This window comes from Periplaneta americana, chromosome 3 (genome assembly GCF_040183065.1).
Source record: "Periplaneta americana isolate PAMFEO1 chromosome 3, P.americana_PAMFEO1_priV1, whole genome shotgun sequence".
Taxonomy (NCBI): Eukaryota; Metazoa; Arthropoda; class Insecta; order Blattodea; family Blattidae; genus Periplaneta; species Periplaneta americana.
The window spans coordinates 95,870,253-95,885,534 of record NC_091119.1 but is presented as its reverse complement, the minus strand read 5'-3'; the positions used below and the strand labels follow the sequence as shown (position 1 = coordinate 95,885,534).

General features: G+C 36.6%; 1 protein-coding gene across 3 annotated transcripts; it reads right to left on the bottom strand.

The window, feature by feature from the left end:
- Positions 1-725: 725 nt before the first annotated feature.
- On the bottom strand, positions 726-15,250 carry LOC138696275 (MKRN2 opposite strand protein). Of its 3 annotated transcripts, none has more exons than XM_069821003.1 (5): positions 15,126-15,250; positions 8,364-8,547; positions 2,397-2,474; positions 2,107-2,313; positions 726-1,418 (listed from the first exon to the last, which is right to left on the bottom strand). In XM_069821003.1, the coding sequence occupies exons 1-5, from the start codon at positions 15,181-15,183 to the stop codon at positions 1,196-1,198; spliced, it is 750 nt and encodes a 249-aa protein (XP_069677104.1). In that variant the 5' UTR covers positions 15,184-15,250; the 3' UTR covers positions 726-1,195. The 3 variants fall into 3 exon arrangements, with proteins under 3 accessions (XP_069677104.1, XP_069677106.1, XP_069677105.1); XM_069821005.1 differs by having other exon boundaries at positions 14,927-15,197; XM_069821004.1 differs by having other exon boundaries at positions 14,694-15,196.
- Between the last annotated feature and the right edge of the window lie 32 nt (positions 15,251-15,282).

Below are 15,282 nucleotides of genomic sequence, written 5' to 3'. Positions count from 1 at the left end.
GATAGTCGAATTTTTCTTCGTTTCAGAGCTTGCCTTAATGAAGGACGAACATTTACTAATATTCATTTTTGGAGACTGAGGTGCTTCCAATAATGAATTTGTAAGAGCAAGAATATCGTCTAAACAATCAAATAAAATCAGATGTCAAATTTTTGTAGATGATGTAACAATTCAGTAGCCTCCACAGCTTCCTTCTTTTTATCGCTGCCAGACAATTTTTAGGGCCAACCCAAAACAGTTAAATTGGCTCTTGAAGAAATGAACGCATTTTTGACTCCTTATCTTAATGCTATCGGCTGTAACTACTGCTCTGGATCCATGGTTTAGTTTTAATGTTGAGTATTTTCCATTAAAAAAAACGCAAAAATCTGCATATTTTTTGAATGGGCCTGGGCCCATCTGGCCCACCCGCTGGCTACGCCACTGCTGCCAAAACACAGAAGCCTGGTGCTCATTCCAAAATGGTTACATAAATGCTACAAGATCACTTCACCATGATGTCGCAAGGAGTGACTCAGAATGTGGAGACAACTGTAAAGAACCATGGGACGTTTGATATATATGGCTTGAGAATGCGGGAATATTGAAATGGCGATGCTGGAGCACAGCATTAACAGCAGGAATAAACACAGTTTATGTCAGATCACCATGGCCAAGTGATTCATTCAACTTGCAATGTTCACCATCTTTTGCAATACAATAAAATGTTTCAAATACTCATGACCCCCTCTGCTATTCATATAAGTTTATTGCTGTTATTTTGATACACATATTGAATTATTCCCAATCTACATAGTAGAGACAGAACTGTAACTGAAAACATGCGAGAAACAGAGAAGGGGAAGATAATATTGGTATACTTTGCTATCACCCAAGTAATTCCCTTTAATGCCAAAAAAATTTAATGAAAAAAATTACTTCAATTGAGTATTTCAATAATATAATAACAAAAATCTCTCTGCACAGGTCGCTTAACAAATTTGACAAGACATCGGCATACAATATGAGAAACACAAAAATCAATAGCTCATAATTTTGTACATGCAAAATGGTTCTGATAATGAAGTTCAAGTTTATGAACACAAGTCTCAATTTTAAAAAACTGAACTCTATCTGAGGCACATTTTAAACTTCGTAACTTTCAGCTGAGAGATCTGAACAATTAAGTGGTCTCACACTTCATAGTAATTAGATGTCATCTCTTGGGTAATGGACTGGGGTGCCTCTGGATGTAACATCCTGTGTCGTTCAGTTTCCGGTACAATGAAATGTACTTCCCAGCAGCAGTAGTCCGGGGCACAATGAAAGTTTCACAGAACATAGTCCGATTGGTGGCAGCTTTGCTGAGTTTTTCATATCGAAGATTACATAGGAAAGTCAGGACAAAGGTGTAGCAGTTGAATGTCTCTTCATTATACCTACAACAAACCCAATTACACATACTGTACAATACATTCAAATTAACTTGTCAAAAAGAAAAGAATGTCTTCAAATCAATTGGATCTGTGAGTGAGTTTGACAGTTCACCAAGCTACCACACATACACTAAGATTTTTACTATTCACAACACTCAATGCATTTCGTTTTTAAGTCAAGTGATAAACGTAACAATGGAGATAGAATGGAATATGACAGTGGCTTGAACTCCTGCTGAGACTGAAGATCTATTGAACTCAAATCATTCTCTTTATTATTATTATTATTATTATTATTATTAGTATATAGGGTGATTCACGAGGATTTACCGCCACTTAAGGAACTTATTTCCAAAGACATTCTGAGCAAAAATTGTCATATAAACATGTGTCCTAATCACAACATTTTCAGAGTTACACTAATTTGAATTTGTTAATAAAATACCTTTTTTCTTTAGTTTTAAGGGTAAAAGAATGTTACATATAGAGAGCTATTCAGTAGTATCATTTCTTTAAATGGCTAGTGTTCTGAAGCTAAATATGTATAGTAAGAATATTCGGATTCACACTCTGGTGTTACAGTGCTCCACTGAACGTGACATGCAATGATACTAAGATGATGCCAAGTTCTCACAATGAAGCTCACCACAATTCCAGGGATCATACACCTGCTAGCTAACATGAGACCCACCTCTGTGATGACCAACAGTCCTGATCCGAAACAGATTTGAGGATGGTGTCCCAATGCTCCCTCCAGGGTCCTGAAGCCTTGTCCACCACTAGACACTGCCCCCACAAGCCTGCTCGATGCTGCTGCAGACCTCCTTTGTCAAATTCTACCACATCACCCAAAGAATTAGTGACCCCAATGTGCAGATCCATCGAATTCAGGTAGTCACTAGAAAGCACATATATAGCTGTTAGTACTTGTAATATTCATGTTCTAGCATATAGACTAACTGTATCATATCATGTACTTACTGTAAAAAATCACCTGTTGTTGGCTTAATCACTATGGAGCAAGGATGCTGAACTGCCCGTACAAAAGGATAAGGGACCCTGCAATTACAAAGGTTTGAATGTACGAGGCCCCAAGTCACATCAGTGCTATAAATCATGAATAGGAAAACTGAAGTACTTTCAAAAAACCTGATTTCACAGCAAACTTCTCTAATACAAATCTCAGACTGCAATGGGAATCAAAATCTGGTTCTGATGGTAATAAATTATTACATCCTACACTTTAGAAATGAATGCTGTACCTATAAAAATGACACATTTTAATTACTTACTTAATTACTGGCTTTTAAGGAACCCGGAGGTTCATTGCCACCCTCACATAAGCCCGCCATTGGTTCCTATCCTGAGCAAAATTAATCCAGTCTCTACCATCATATCTCACCTCCCTCAAATCCATTTTAATATTATCTTCCCACCTACGTCTCGGCCTCCCCAAAGGTCTTTTTCCCTCCGGCCTCCCAACTAACATTCTATATGCATTTCTGGATTCGCCCATCGTGCTACATGTCCTACCCATCTCAAATGTCTGGATTTTATGTTCCTAATTATGTCAGGTGAAGAATACAATGCGTGCAGCTCTGCGTTGTGTAACTTTCTGCATTCTCCTGTAACTACATCCCTCTTAGCCCCAAATATTTTCCTAAGAACCTTATTCTCAAACACTCTTAATATCTGTTCCTCTCTCAAAGTGAGAGTCCAAGTTTTCACAACCATACAGAACAACCGGTAATATAACTGTTTTATAAATTCTAACTTTCAGATTTTTTGACAGAAGACTAGATGACAAAAGCTTCTCAACCGAATAATAACATGCATTTCCCATATTTATTCTGCGTTTAATTTCCTCCTGAGTGTCATTTAGTTCGATTAATTAAAATGTGTCTTAGTGAAACTTACAGCAGTGTCCGTATAGGCCAGTTTCTATCTGATGCTTTTCCAATTCACTGTGGGCTAAAGCAAGGAGATGCACTATCACCTTTACTTTTTAACGTCGCTCTAGAATATGCCATTAGGAAAGCTCAGGATAGCACAGAGGGTTTGGAATTGAACGGATTACATCAGCTTCTTGTCTATGCAGATGACGTGAATATGTTAGGAGAAAATCCACAAACGATTAGGGAAAACGCGGAAATTCTACTTGAAGCAAGTAAAGAGATAGGGTTGGAAGTCAATCACGAAAAGATTAAGTATATGATTATGTCTCGTGATCAGAATATTGTACGAAATGGAACTATAAAAGTTGGAGATTTATCCTTCGAAGAGGTGGAAAAATTCAAATATCTTGGAGCAACAGTAACAAATGTAAATGACACTCGGGAGGAAATTAAACACAGAATAAATATGGGAAATGCCTGTTATTATTCGGTTGAGAAGCTTTTGTCATCTAGTCTGCTGTCAAAAAATCTGAAAGTTAGAATTTATAAAACAGTTATATTACCGGTTGTTCTCTATGGTTGTGAAACTCGAACTCTTACTTTGAGAGAGGAACAAAGATTGAGGGTTTTTGAGAATAAGGTTCTTAGGAAAATATTTGGGGCTAAGCGGGATGAAGTTACAGGAGAATGGAGAAAGTTACACAACGCAGAGCTGCACGCATTGTATCCTTCACCTGACATAATTAGGAACATTAAATCCAGACGTTTGAGATGGGCTGGGCATGTAGCACATATGGGCGAATCCAGAAATGCATATAGAGTGTTAGTTGGGAGGCCAGAGGGGAAAAGACCTTTGGGAAGGCCGAGACGTAGATGGGAAGATAATATTAAAATGGATTTGAGGGAGGTGAGATATGATGGTAGAGACTGGATTAATCTTGCTCAGGATAGGGACCAATGGCGGGCTTATGTGAGGGCGGCAATGAACCTCCGGGTTCCTTAAAAGCCAGTAAGTAAGTAAGTAAGTGTCATTTATATTTGTTACTGTTGCTCCAAGATATTTGAATTTTTCCACTTCTTCCAAAGATAAATCTCCAATTATTTTAATTATACATTTTATATTGTAAGAATCTTTCAATTTTTAATGCGGATTCTTTGTGTAGATATTTTTAAACATTACATCCAGAAGAAAATTAACACATTTGTAGTGACAAAATTACACTTTCAAGCTATCTGTAATGGATGTATGCTTGGAAACAGGTTTTGCTTATTTCAGTACCGTTCAAAAAGTGGCGTGGGCAACAGTCCACTTAATGGTGATTTATCACGTCAGCTTTCCGCAATAAAATCTCGCGACTTATACATTACATTATAGATGTAATTTATTGGCTTTCCTTATAATAAGTGCTGCAAAATGTCGACTGATGGAAATAATTAATTGGCTTTTCAAGGGCCAGGTCCAGGACGGATCCTTGCATTTATGCTTACTTTGGTCCACTGTGCGCCCTGCATGTATATATTGATTGTCCAAATCCAAGAGATGGCCTGGATGGTATTGTAAATCCTATGTTAACAGGTAGGCCATCCTGCCACAGTCTTCACAGAGTCAGGTCCCATCCTCGGATGATACCTGATAAGCCCCAGAGCCTAGAGGCCCAAGCCCTTCCTATTTTAACATACTACCCCTAAGACTTCACCCCAGCTTATTTTTAACTATTGCAGATGATGGATGAAATGAGGGAAATGGTAGAATGAGAGAGGAAAACGGAAGCACCCTGAAGGGGTTCTGTTCACCACAAATACCATCACAACTTGAGTCACAGACACAATCCTGCTGAAAATATAGCACGAAAATTTTTGTAAGATTTGATGGTAATATACGCAACATAAATGAAGATTCGCTGTTCTAATGTGTGCTCCATTGCCATGAGCTAAATTGAACTCAGAATGTCATTAACAAACTAAACCCATTGCGTTATAGCAGTGATCATACTTTTCCTCACTCTGGGTGGGGGAGATAAAATAGCAGAGAACCAAAGTTAAAAGACATAAAATTATTTTTTACATGTTAAGATTTTGTACTTCCATTTAGACATTTATTATTTTCCATATTAGAGAGCGAGATAAAAAAGAAAGAGAGTGAGGGGGAGATACGGAAAGAGCATCAATATAGTTTAAACTGACCGGCATACAACTACAAGGGATTCATTGTATTTCTAATTAACTCAGTTTTTTTAAGTTAAACTTATCAGGAATAGCTTAAAATTGGAAAAGTTTAAATAACAAAAAAGCATTCGACAGAGTAGATAAGAACAAGCTCTAGGATATATTACCTACCAAAGGGTATCCTAACATTTAATCAATTCAATAAAATCATTATACCAGAATACCAGCTTCTGCCTACAACTACAAGGAAAAATAACATAATATAACATAACACAACATAAGACATTAAATTCTCTAAAAGAACAACAGATACTAGAAATAAAACAATCAAGGAATAACAATAAGTAATCAATACACATTACAAATTATCCTCTCCGCTGATGAACAACTTACACTGGCAAATTCTGAAGATCTTACAAATCATGGCACATAAATTAAATGTAACAGCATCACAAAATTCAACACGAAAATTTCCAACAAACACAAAAATGACAGTCATAACTTTTAGATGCACAGATCACATCAGAGCTCGCATTATCATTGATAACAAACCTATAAAACAAGTTTCAAAATTTAAATATTTTGGCTAAACCTTAAGCTATACGTCAGACCAGGATATTCAGTAAAAATAGCCACATTTCAATGGATCTGTGGGACCACAAGAGGAACTTTACGTAATTAAAATTATGGTTTATTTAACGATGCTAGCAACTGCAGAGGTTATATCAGCATCGTCAGTGTGCAGGGATTTTGTCCTGCAGAAGTTCTTTTACATGCCAGTAAATCTACTGACATGAGCCTGTCGCATTTAAACACGCTTAAATGCCATCGACCTGGGCCGGGATCGAACCCGCAACCTCGAGCACAGTGCTATACCGACTACACTACCGAGGCCGACACTTTACATAATAAAACTAGGGAAGATACCCAGATGACATTGTAGAAAATTATGGAAATTCCAATGTTATTATATGGATCAGAACCTGGACTGCGAAGAAATTTCATATACAGAAAATAGGGATTACGGAAATGAAATTTCTAACTAAAAGAAGTGGGGAGACGAGACTAAAAAAGAAATTAAAACGTAAAAAAAGCATTAGCAACAGACGAACTAAACACAAAAATCTAAAAACATAAAACACAAAGGACAAAACATGTACTCTGGATGAACAACAGGTTATCAAAGGCAAAACTACACAACACGCCAGCTAGAAAGAGATATCTGGGAAGACCATTGAAAAGATGTGCAGAGCAGTAAATTATTGGTCAGTTTGGAATTAGAACCGATCCAAAAGGAACTAATTCTTGACGTTGATGATGATGTTGAAGTAGTTTAGATACATCTGAACTCCAGGTGAGGGAAGAGAATTTCTTCCCTCTAATTCACTGATAAATAAGAAAATGCTTTTATTCATAGTTCCAAATAGGCTATGTATACATTGGGATGAGTTCAGGAGTGAGTGACTGCTTATACCTATTGGTAAATGTTGTTAAATTCCTAATGTAATAATGATCTTTTTAAATTCAGTATTTAAAAATAAAATGCCTATATTAAAACCAGTACGGAACTTGGGCTAGTTTACTGAATGTCCTGAAATTTATGGACATTTTATATGCCAATTCAAAAAATATTACTATTCCAAAAACACAACTACACTACAGTGAAACCTCTTCTTACGGTCAACCCCAAGATAAGGACACTCCTCATATACGAACAGATTTTTATGTCCCAACTGAAATAATATAGAAATAATTATAAATTTAACTCTCATTTACGACACTCTCAGATACGGATATGGACAGCTGTTTCACAGTCCTAAAGCTTGCTGTACCTCCTGACTGCGGACAGAACTTGGATTTCAAGGCCTCATGTGTTACAAAAATGGAAAATTTAGTTTTGAGAACTGTACAGAAATTTCTTAACATGAAACATAACATAAGGGTCTCGTAGGCTACCACTAGCCCAGCCGGCTACCCCTTGTTAGCTGGAAGCAGGAGGATAAACAAAGTCATAAATTTAATCTTTCTGATGGGTCCAAGGTTTCCGCAATCGTGAAATTGTATTCGACACATGATGGGGTTAATAGGATTATTCTCATCACTTCCATCAGTTGTTCTGTTTCGAGAGACATGGCACCTGAACGTAAAGATTAAGTTGAAAACTGTAAATTAAATTACTGCATAACTGTAGACCTACAATAAAATTGCATGGCACAGTACTGTAATTTCCTTTTTCGGTCTTATCTACTGTAGTTCAGAGTTGCAAAGAATTTACTGTAGTACTGTGTATTGTATTTAGAATTAAAATACAGTAATACATTTCATTTAAAGCGTAAAGGGATACATAATGCATATTGTAAATTTACTGTTAGATTGGGGAGCCTCCCTCCCAATAAAGACACCTCCCAAATGCGGATAGATTGTTATGTCCCTTCAATGTCCGTAAAAGAGAGGTTTCACTGTACTTCCATATTCATGTCATCCTATTACACAAAATGAACAGAATCTGACCTAATGGGTGCCCCAACCTTAGAACAGGATTCATCATAATCGCCAATAAAGTAGGCAGGGGCACAAATGGCATAGGATGTCAATATGCGTGGTTTTAGTAAAAAACCGTAGAGCTAAATTTTATTAACGATGCTTATTTATAAATATAGTTATTTATTTATTCATTCACCATGTGAAATATAACTATCCCGTTAATTTTTCATACATAGCCTACAAATTTGAAATTAAGAAACCTAGTCTGATATCTGTTTACAATTTGGCGAAATGAACACTTTTCAGGGATATATTGTTACACATTGTGAGAACAATAATTAGAGTACTTGCAATATTATACAGCCTATCATATGCAAGATGTTCAATTTTATGACGCACATACCTGAAGGGCATCAGCCTAAAGTGTGCAGTGGCCAAGTGACTGTTGCAAACAGGACAGAGCTCTGGTAACTCAAAGCAGAACACTTGCGCACTGCAATGCTGGAAGCATAGGATGCCAGGATCTGTGTCCATCCGTGTTTCTCTCTTGCACAAATAGGAGCATATGGTGAGGTCTGTTCTTGTTACTGAAATTACGATAAATTAAGTTGTTGTTTAATTTACTGTCAGAAGACAGAGCTGGACCCCACAAGTGACATCAACAAGGCATCACTCACGAGGCAAACAGACCAGGAGATAATGGGGTAGGGTGGCAAGTTCTTTTTCCCCTCCATTGCATACATCGCCGACTAGTTACATATTACATTAATCAGACTTTAGATGTATACAAACAATTGTTTTTCTTCTGACACATACCGTCAAGTGAGATGTACTGTACATAGACCTATCAGCCAGAACCTCAATCTGAGGTACTTTAAAAACATAGTATTGTAAAATACTGTAAAGCCCTTCTGCTTAACTAAAGAGTACGATACGAAAAACATATACATTTAAAAAACACAATATCGTAAAATACAGTGAGTCCTTCCACTCAATTATAGAATATGAAATGAAAAAAATATAATTTTAAAAACTTGTATCGTAAAATACAGTCGAGTTCTTACACTCAACTGCAGAATAAGATACGAAAAAATATTAGTTTTAAGAAATAGGTTATTGTAAAAAACAGTGGAGTCCTTCCACTAAACTGTAGAACACAATAAGAAAAAAAATTAAAAACGTAGTAGGCCTATAGTATAATATAGTGCAGCACCTCCACTCAACTGTAAAACACGATACAAAAACATTTACATTTAAAAAAATATATAGTATCGTAAAATAGAAAAAAAAAAGATAAGACCAGAGTAGATCTATCATAAAATATAGTCCAGCATCTCCACTCAACTGTGCAGTAGAATATGATACAAAAACATTTAAATTTAAAAAATACTGTATTATAAAATACAGCAGAGCCCTACTGCTCAACTGTAGGATATGATATACGAAAAAATACATCTTCTAAAAGACATGCATGTGAAGGTTACTTATGAACCAGCCACTAGACAAAATTGTTAAAATAGCCTACCTTGAAAATGCCTAGAATTTATAGTATGGAGTAATGGAAATTGGATATGATCACTGGGAGAGCTGTATGCCCACCAGTCCACCCCAATACATACCCTTACTTAGATACCAAATTCGTCGTGCATGAATGAAAAACACCATCATATTTCCTGAATGTAACGTAATTTGTGGGAGGGATTAACGAGGTTTTCAGTGTCACCAACACCTCACGCATAATACTACACACCTAACCTGTCACATAATACTACACACCTAACCTAACCTGTTATATAATACTACACACCTCACATTTAGTATCATTTCATTTGTAAATATTGCTCTCCTTGGTCTACGTCATGTCAGGGGCCACCTGGTGGAAGAAGTGGAACGTGATGGCAGGCGACTGTCTCCAGTCTTCATAATTACATTTAATTCGTTAAGTGTGTATTTTGTGCATTGATCAATGTATTAATGCAGTGATAAGTCCAGTGATAGTGCTGTAAAAATTGAAATTGGTTGTGGCTATGATAAAAGTGTTGAAAATTGGTTTATAGTGTCAGATTGACAGTGATAAAAGTGTGCAATATTCGTTAAGTAGCAGGTGAATGCTCTGTCTTGAATGATCCGTACGTTTGAAATACAGTATATAACTTGTCACTAATCTATCTCCGCGTCGAACCCTACCTGACCTTGCCTACGATAATAAAATTCTATCTTGTCACTAATCTATCTCTTAACAAAACCCTAACTAACCTTGTTTCTGGCAGTGAGCAGCGTAACTAGAGGCTTGAAGCCCCTGGAAATGTTTAACTCTAGGATGCATAACAGGGGTTGCTGGGACCCTTAGTAAGTTACTTTGGGCGCACTTCCAAACAGGGGCAGCGGCATTTCCCCTAAGGTTAGAGCCCAGTTTAGGTGTGTGTGTATGTATTAATCGAAAAAAATGTCATATAAACATGGGTCCTATCCTCAATATTTTCTAGCCCCTAATTTTCGATTAATACACACACACCTAAACTGGGCTCTAACCTTAGGGGAAATGCCTCTGCCTCTGTTTGTAAGCGTGCCCATTACTTTTCAATCAATTTAAATTACGTGTTAAATGATATCAATCTGTTTGTAATTTTTAATACCAGTATGCTCTCAGATATCTTTTGGGTTTGTATAAACAGCACTAAAGTATGTTTTCTAAAGAACTTAAATTAGTGTATGATCTAGACATTGTTATTTAATAAATGTATTAACTATTTTAAATTTTTCAAAGTCCCAAGAGAAGATAATTCATATTTACTCCATTAATTAAATAAGGGATCTTAGGGACTCCCGTTATGCATTATTGTACATTCCAACGTCATGCATCCTAGGCTTAAGGTAGGACGCCCAACAACTGTTCGGTAATTATGCAGTAGGGGAGATTGGTCCACAATGAGATATGTTCCACAATGAGACATTCCCTATAAAATATTAATGGTTTAGCCGACAAGTGTCTCACACTTGTGGCAGCCTATATGAACTACTAGGCAGTAGTTTTTAAGATATCGACCTTCGACATACTCGTCTCAGTAAACATTTCGCCATTTTCCAGTGTGTATATAAATTTTTTACCTCAGCAATTGAAGTGTCTAGTTGTCTAATCAGTCAGGTAAGAAAAATTATTTATTTCAGGTCAAGTACATATTCATTTACTACAAATTACCGTAATTAGAAGTGCCTAACTTGTCTTGGGAAATTTATTACGACCTGTTATATTGTAGGAAGTAATGTGGGGCAGAGTGAGACACTACCAAATTGCTATCTCATTGTGGACCACGTTAATACGGTAAAAGTAGACTATGTTTAATTACGTATTTGATGTTTCAGAAACGGCTAAAAATCGTAAAATTAAAATACATAAAGGGTGCTTGACAGTCGAAAGTGTGAAATGTGCTGTAAAACTTGTTCTAGAAAAAAAACATCAGCATTTATAGGGCAGTAGTTAGATGTGATTGTCATTCCAGACGCAAGCATGCTATCTTAAGAAAACTCCCATAAAACAAGAGCTGGAAAGGAGACAGAGAAAGAATTAAAACAGAAAAAGAAGAATGTAATGAAGAAGAAAAAAAGCTACACAGAAGATATCTGATCCCTCTGAATAGATAGATGTAGCAAATTCTCACCATTCATCTTCTGGAAGTGACTTCGAAGTTGAACATTCTCTATCACCAATGGACCAACAACCCAAGAAGCAGATATGAATGACTTTGTTCTTGTAAAATTTCAAGCCAATGAGAAAAATTTATTTTATGTTGAAAAAGTGCTCTCTCGTAGCACTAAGAATTGAAGAGTCCACTGCAAGACTGATAGATGTCATATGGAATACATTTTTCAGGAGAAGCAATTGAAAGTTTGAAATGCTTAGTGCTCAAAGCTTAACTGTGTTTTTCCGATCACTACTGGACAATGACTATCAGTGTTAATGCCATATAATTCTCTATATACATTCTATATGTCAAACTATGCATTGACAGTCTTGGTTCATTTTCGACAAGAAAGTGAATAAATTGAATAGTAATCTATATAGCTCTACTGATAAATTGTTTGTGTTTGTAATTTGAAGTAGTTTGCATGATATGTATTATCAATTTCTGTATATCACAACTGGTTGAATTGTTTATGCCTTAAATTTAATTAAATTGTTTTGTATTATAATATAGCTCAACTTATGAATGATCGTTTGCGTTTGTAAATTTAATAATCTGATTGGCTATGTATTGTATACTTTTAGTAGAGCCATCGATGTTGGTCAGTCGACAGACTCGCTGGGCTGCTGATCCGGAGCTGCGTTCGGGCTTGGGTTGGACCCCCCTTTGGACTTTGGTTTCTTCGGAGGTTTTCCCCAGCCGTGGGACTGAAGCCGGATGGTCTATGGCGAGTCCTTGACATCAACCCTTTTGATTTGATTACCCCCTTTGATTTGATTACCTGGTTGGGTTTTTCCGAGGTTTCCCCCACCGAAAAGGCAAATGCCGGGTAATATTTTGGCGAATCCTCGGACCTCATCTCATCTCACTACATCTCGCCAAAATGTAAAAAAAATGTAAAAAAATGTAAAAAAAATGTAAAAAATTGTACAAAATTGTAAAAATTGTAGAAAATTACTAAATTGTAAAACTATAAAAATTTGTAAAAATTGTAATTGTAATATTGTAAAATGTTGACATGTTCCACATCTTAAAGCTTCATTGCTCATGTAAGATCTATGGAATAAAATAAATGAATGAATGAATGAATGAATCCATCATTCTTGCAGTGGACTCTTCAATTACAATGTTTCATTTCCAAGGAGAAGTGCTAAAATAGGGAACAGTTTCATTTTTCCAGAAGTGCCAGATGAAGCATTGGTTAATAAAACTGAAATTACAATGATTTTGCCAAAGCCACCAACTTGTGGTCAGACAAAAAGGCAGCATCGAGTTTGCTGGTAACATTCAATGACTCCCTCACACATAAACTGACTATGTAGCCTATATATATATACTCATCTCATGTTTGTAGAAGTCATATATATGTCACTTCTTTGATATAATTATATTAATCCATCAGAAAATAGTGTCTCATTATGGAATTATCACTGTCTCAATGTGGAACACCATGGTCCACCACGAGAAATTTGCTACAAATCAGCTTGTAATCTGAAAATCGTTATCATTAGCACAAATTTTTAAGATAAATTATAAAATATAATAATGCTCGAACATTGTTCACAGATAAATGTCAATATCCACTGCAAACATTAATGTAAAAAAAATTAACAAATTTTCCTGTCTCAAGGTGGACCACTCACCCCTAAGCATCGGCCAAGCCATCATCTTCCAGCAACAGAGGTCCTGGACACATACTTTTCCGTTAGTGTAAAGTGGCTGACAATATGCCATTCAAAAGAAAAGGTTGAAAATGTAATTAAAATATAAGGTATGTATATATTTGGTAATGCATGTGTAGGCCTACTGGACCTCTAACGCGGGAACAAGGTCTGACCAATACTTACTACCATAGGGGGAGAGAGAACAGTTTCCTTGGGGGGAGGGGGTGGAGGGGAGGCAAAGCAAAACCATAGAATCCCGATATAACGAGATTATAGGGGACATCATTTATCTCCTCTCCTTGGTACAGTAGGCCTATATCTGAATATGATCATTTAATAAGGTATTGTAAAATAAAGTAAAACTGTAACAAAGTATACAGACAATTTTACTTTTTTTTTCTCCTCTTCTTTGGAGGAGGGACCCGAAGGCTTGCACTGCAGCCTGAGGCTTATTGTGCTTACCACTCCTATTCTGTGAATGATTGGGTAGCCGAATGGCTGCGCTCTTGTAAAAGTACAGCACGCCGCACAGTGAACTTAACCAGGGCTAATGTATGGATGATATGTGAATTAATGATGGCGAAATGAGTCCGAGGTCCAAACTGAAAAATTACCAAGCAATTTTGCTTCAATTGGTTGAGGAAAAACCTCGGAAAACCCCCAACCAAGTAACTTGTCCCAACCAGGATTTGAACCTGAGCCCGCTCATTTCATGGCCAGATGTGAAAACCCCCAACCAAATAACTTGTCCCAACCAGGATTTGAACCTGAGCCCGCTCATTTCATGGCCAGACGTGAAAACCCCCAACCAAGTAACTTGTCCCAACCAGGATTTGAACCTGAGCCCTCTCATTTCATGGCCAGACGTGCTAACCAACACTCCACAGCGCTGGACCAATTTTACATTTATTTTATCTGTTTAATTAAAGAAGCAAGATGTCATATCAAATGTAAATTCTAATTATTTTATTTAATCTCTCGTCTTTAAGTTTACACATTATATTGGGATCACTTTTCTTTTTTCTGCATTGTTGTGCAGTATATTACTCATATTTCTCCAAGTGGCTGCTTGAACACCTGCAGAGTTCTAACACATCAGTACAGGCTGTTACAAAAAAAAGAAAAACATTACAGTGCTTCCATTCCTTAAATGAAGTATAGAAATTCTTAAACATTCAGAAATTTAAAATAAATATTATAGTCCACACGCATGGTCTGAAGACATTAATTCGTCAATTTAAGCATAAAACTTAATCATAAATAAAAGCAAGAAAAACCTTTTGAGGTCAATATTTTATAATGTTAACAGAAAAAGAAAGAGTTCGGCCAAGTTTGGGGGGGGGGCAGTGCCCCCCATAACTCCGCCTATGCTTGCTACATAATTACCAAAAATGATGGTTCTTTTTTCTTTGGAGTCACGTGCATATGTTTAATTAATCGCTTGTACAAAGCCACTTATTGTGTGTTGTATTGGTAAGAATGTGACTTTTCTTCGTACTTCTTATTGCTATTATATACTATATACTACTAATGACATCAGGCACAGTTGGTAATCAAAAGTTGGTTTCATGTACATTTTCCCAACTACACAGTTTCACAGCATATGTAGGTCTACGTACAAACATTGGCATCACAACAGCACGCAAATTTTCACCACTCCCCATCATAGTCACATTTTCCAAATCATATAATTTTGTGGATTTGGTGCCTCTTCATTCTTCGTTATGTAGGTATTTTTCTGTATAGAACTATAGACCGTACCGCAACACAGACTTGAGACAGACAAACAAAATCAAATCACAGGTTCTTGGTTCTCACCATGCTTCCGAGTTTCTGATATCGAGCACTGGCTCGTTAATTTCTGATCTCCTTCCATTATTTAACTCTCTTAACCGCCGACAGCGCCACCTGCGTCCTGCGAGTACGAGGTCATCCAACTTCCAGTCGCACAGTATCGCCCCACCTGTCTCTCTTG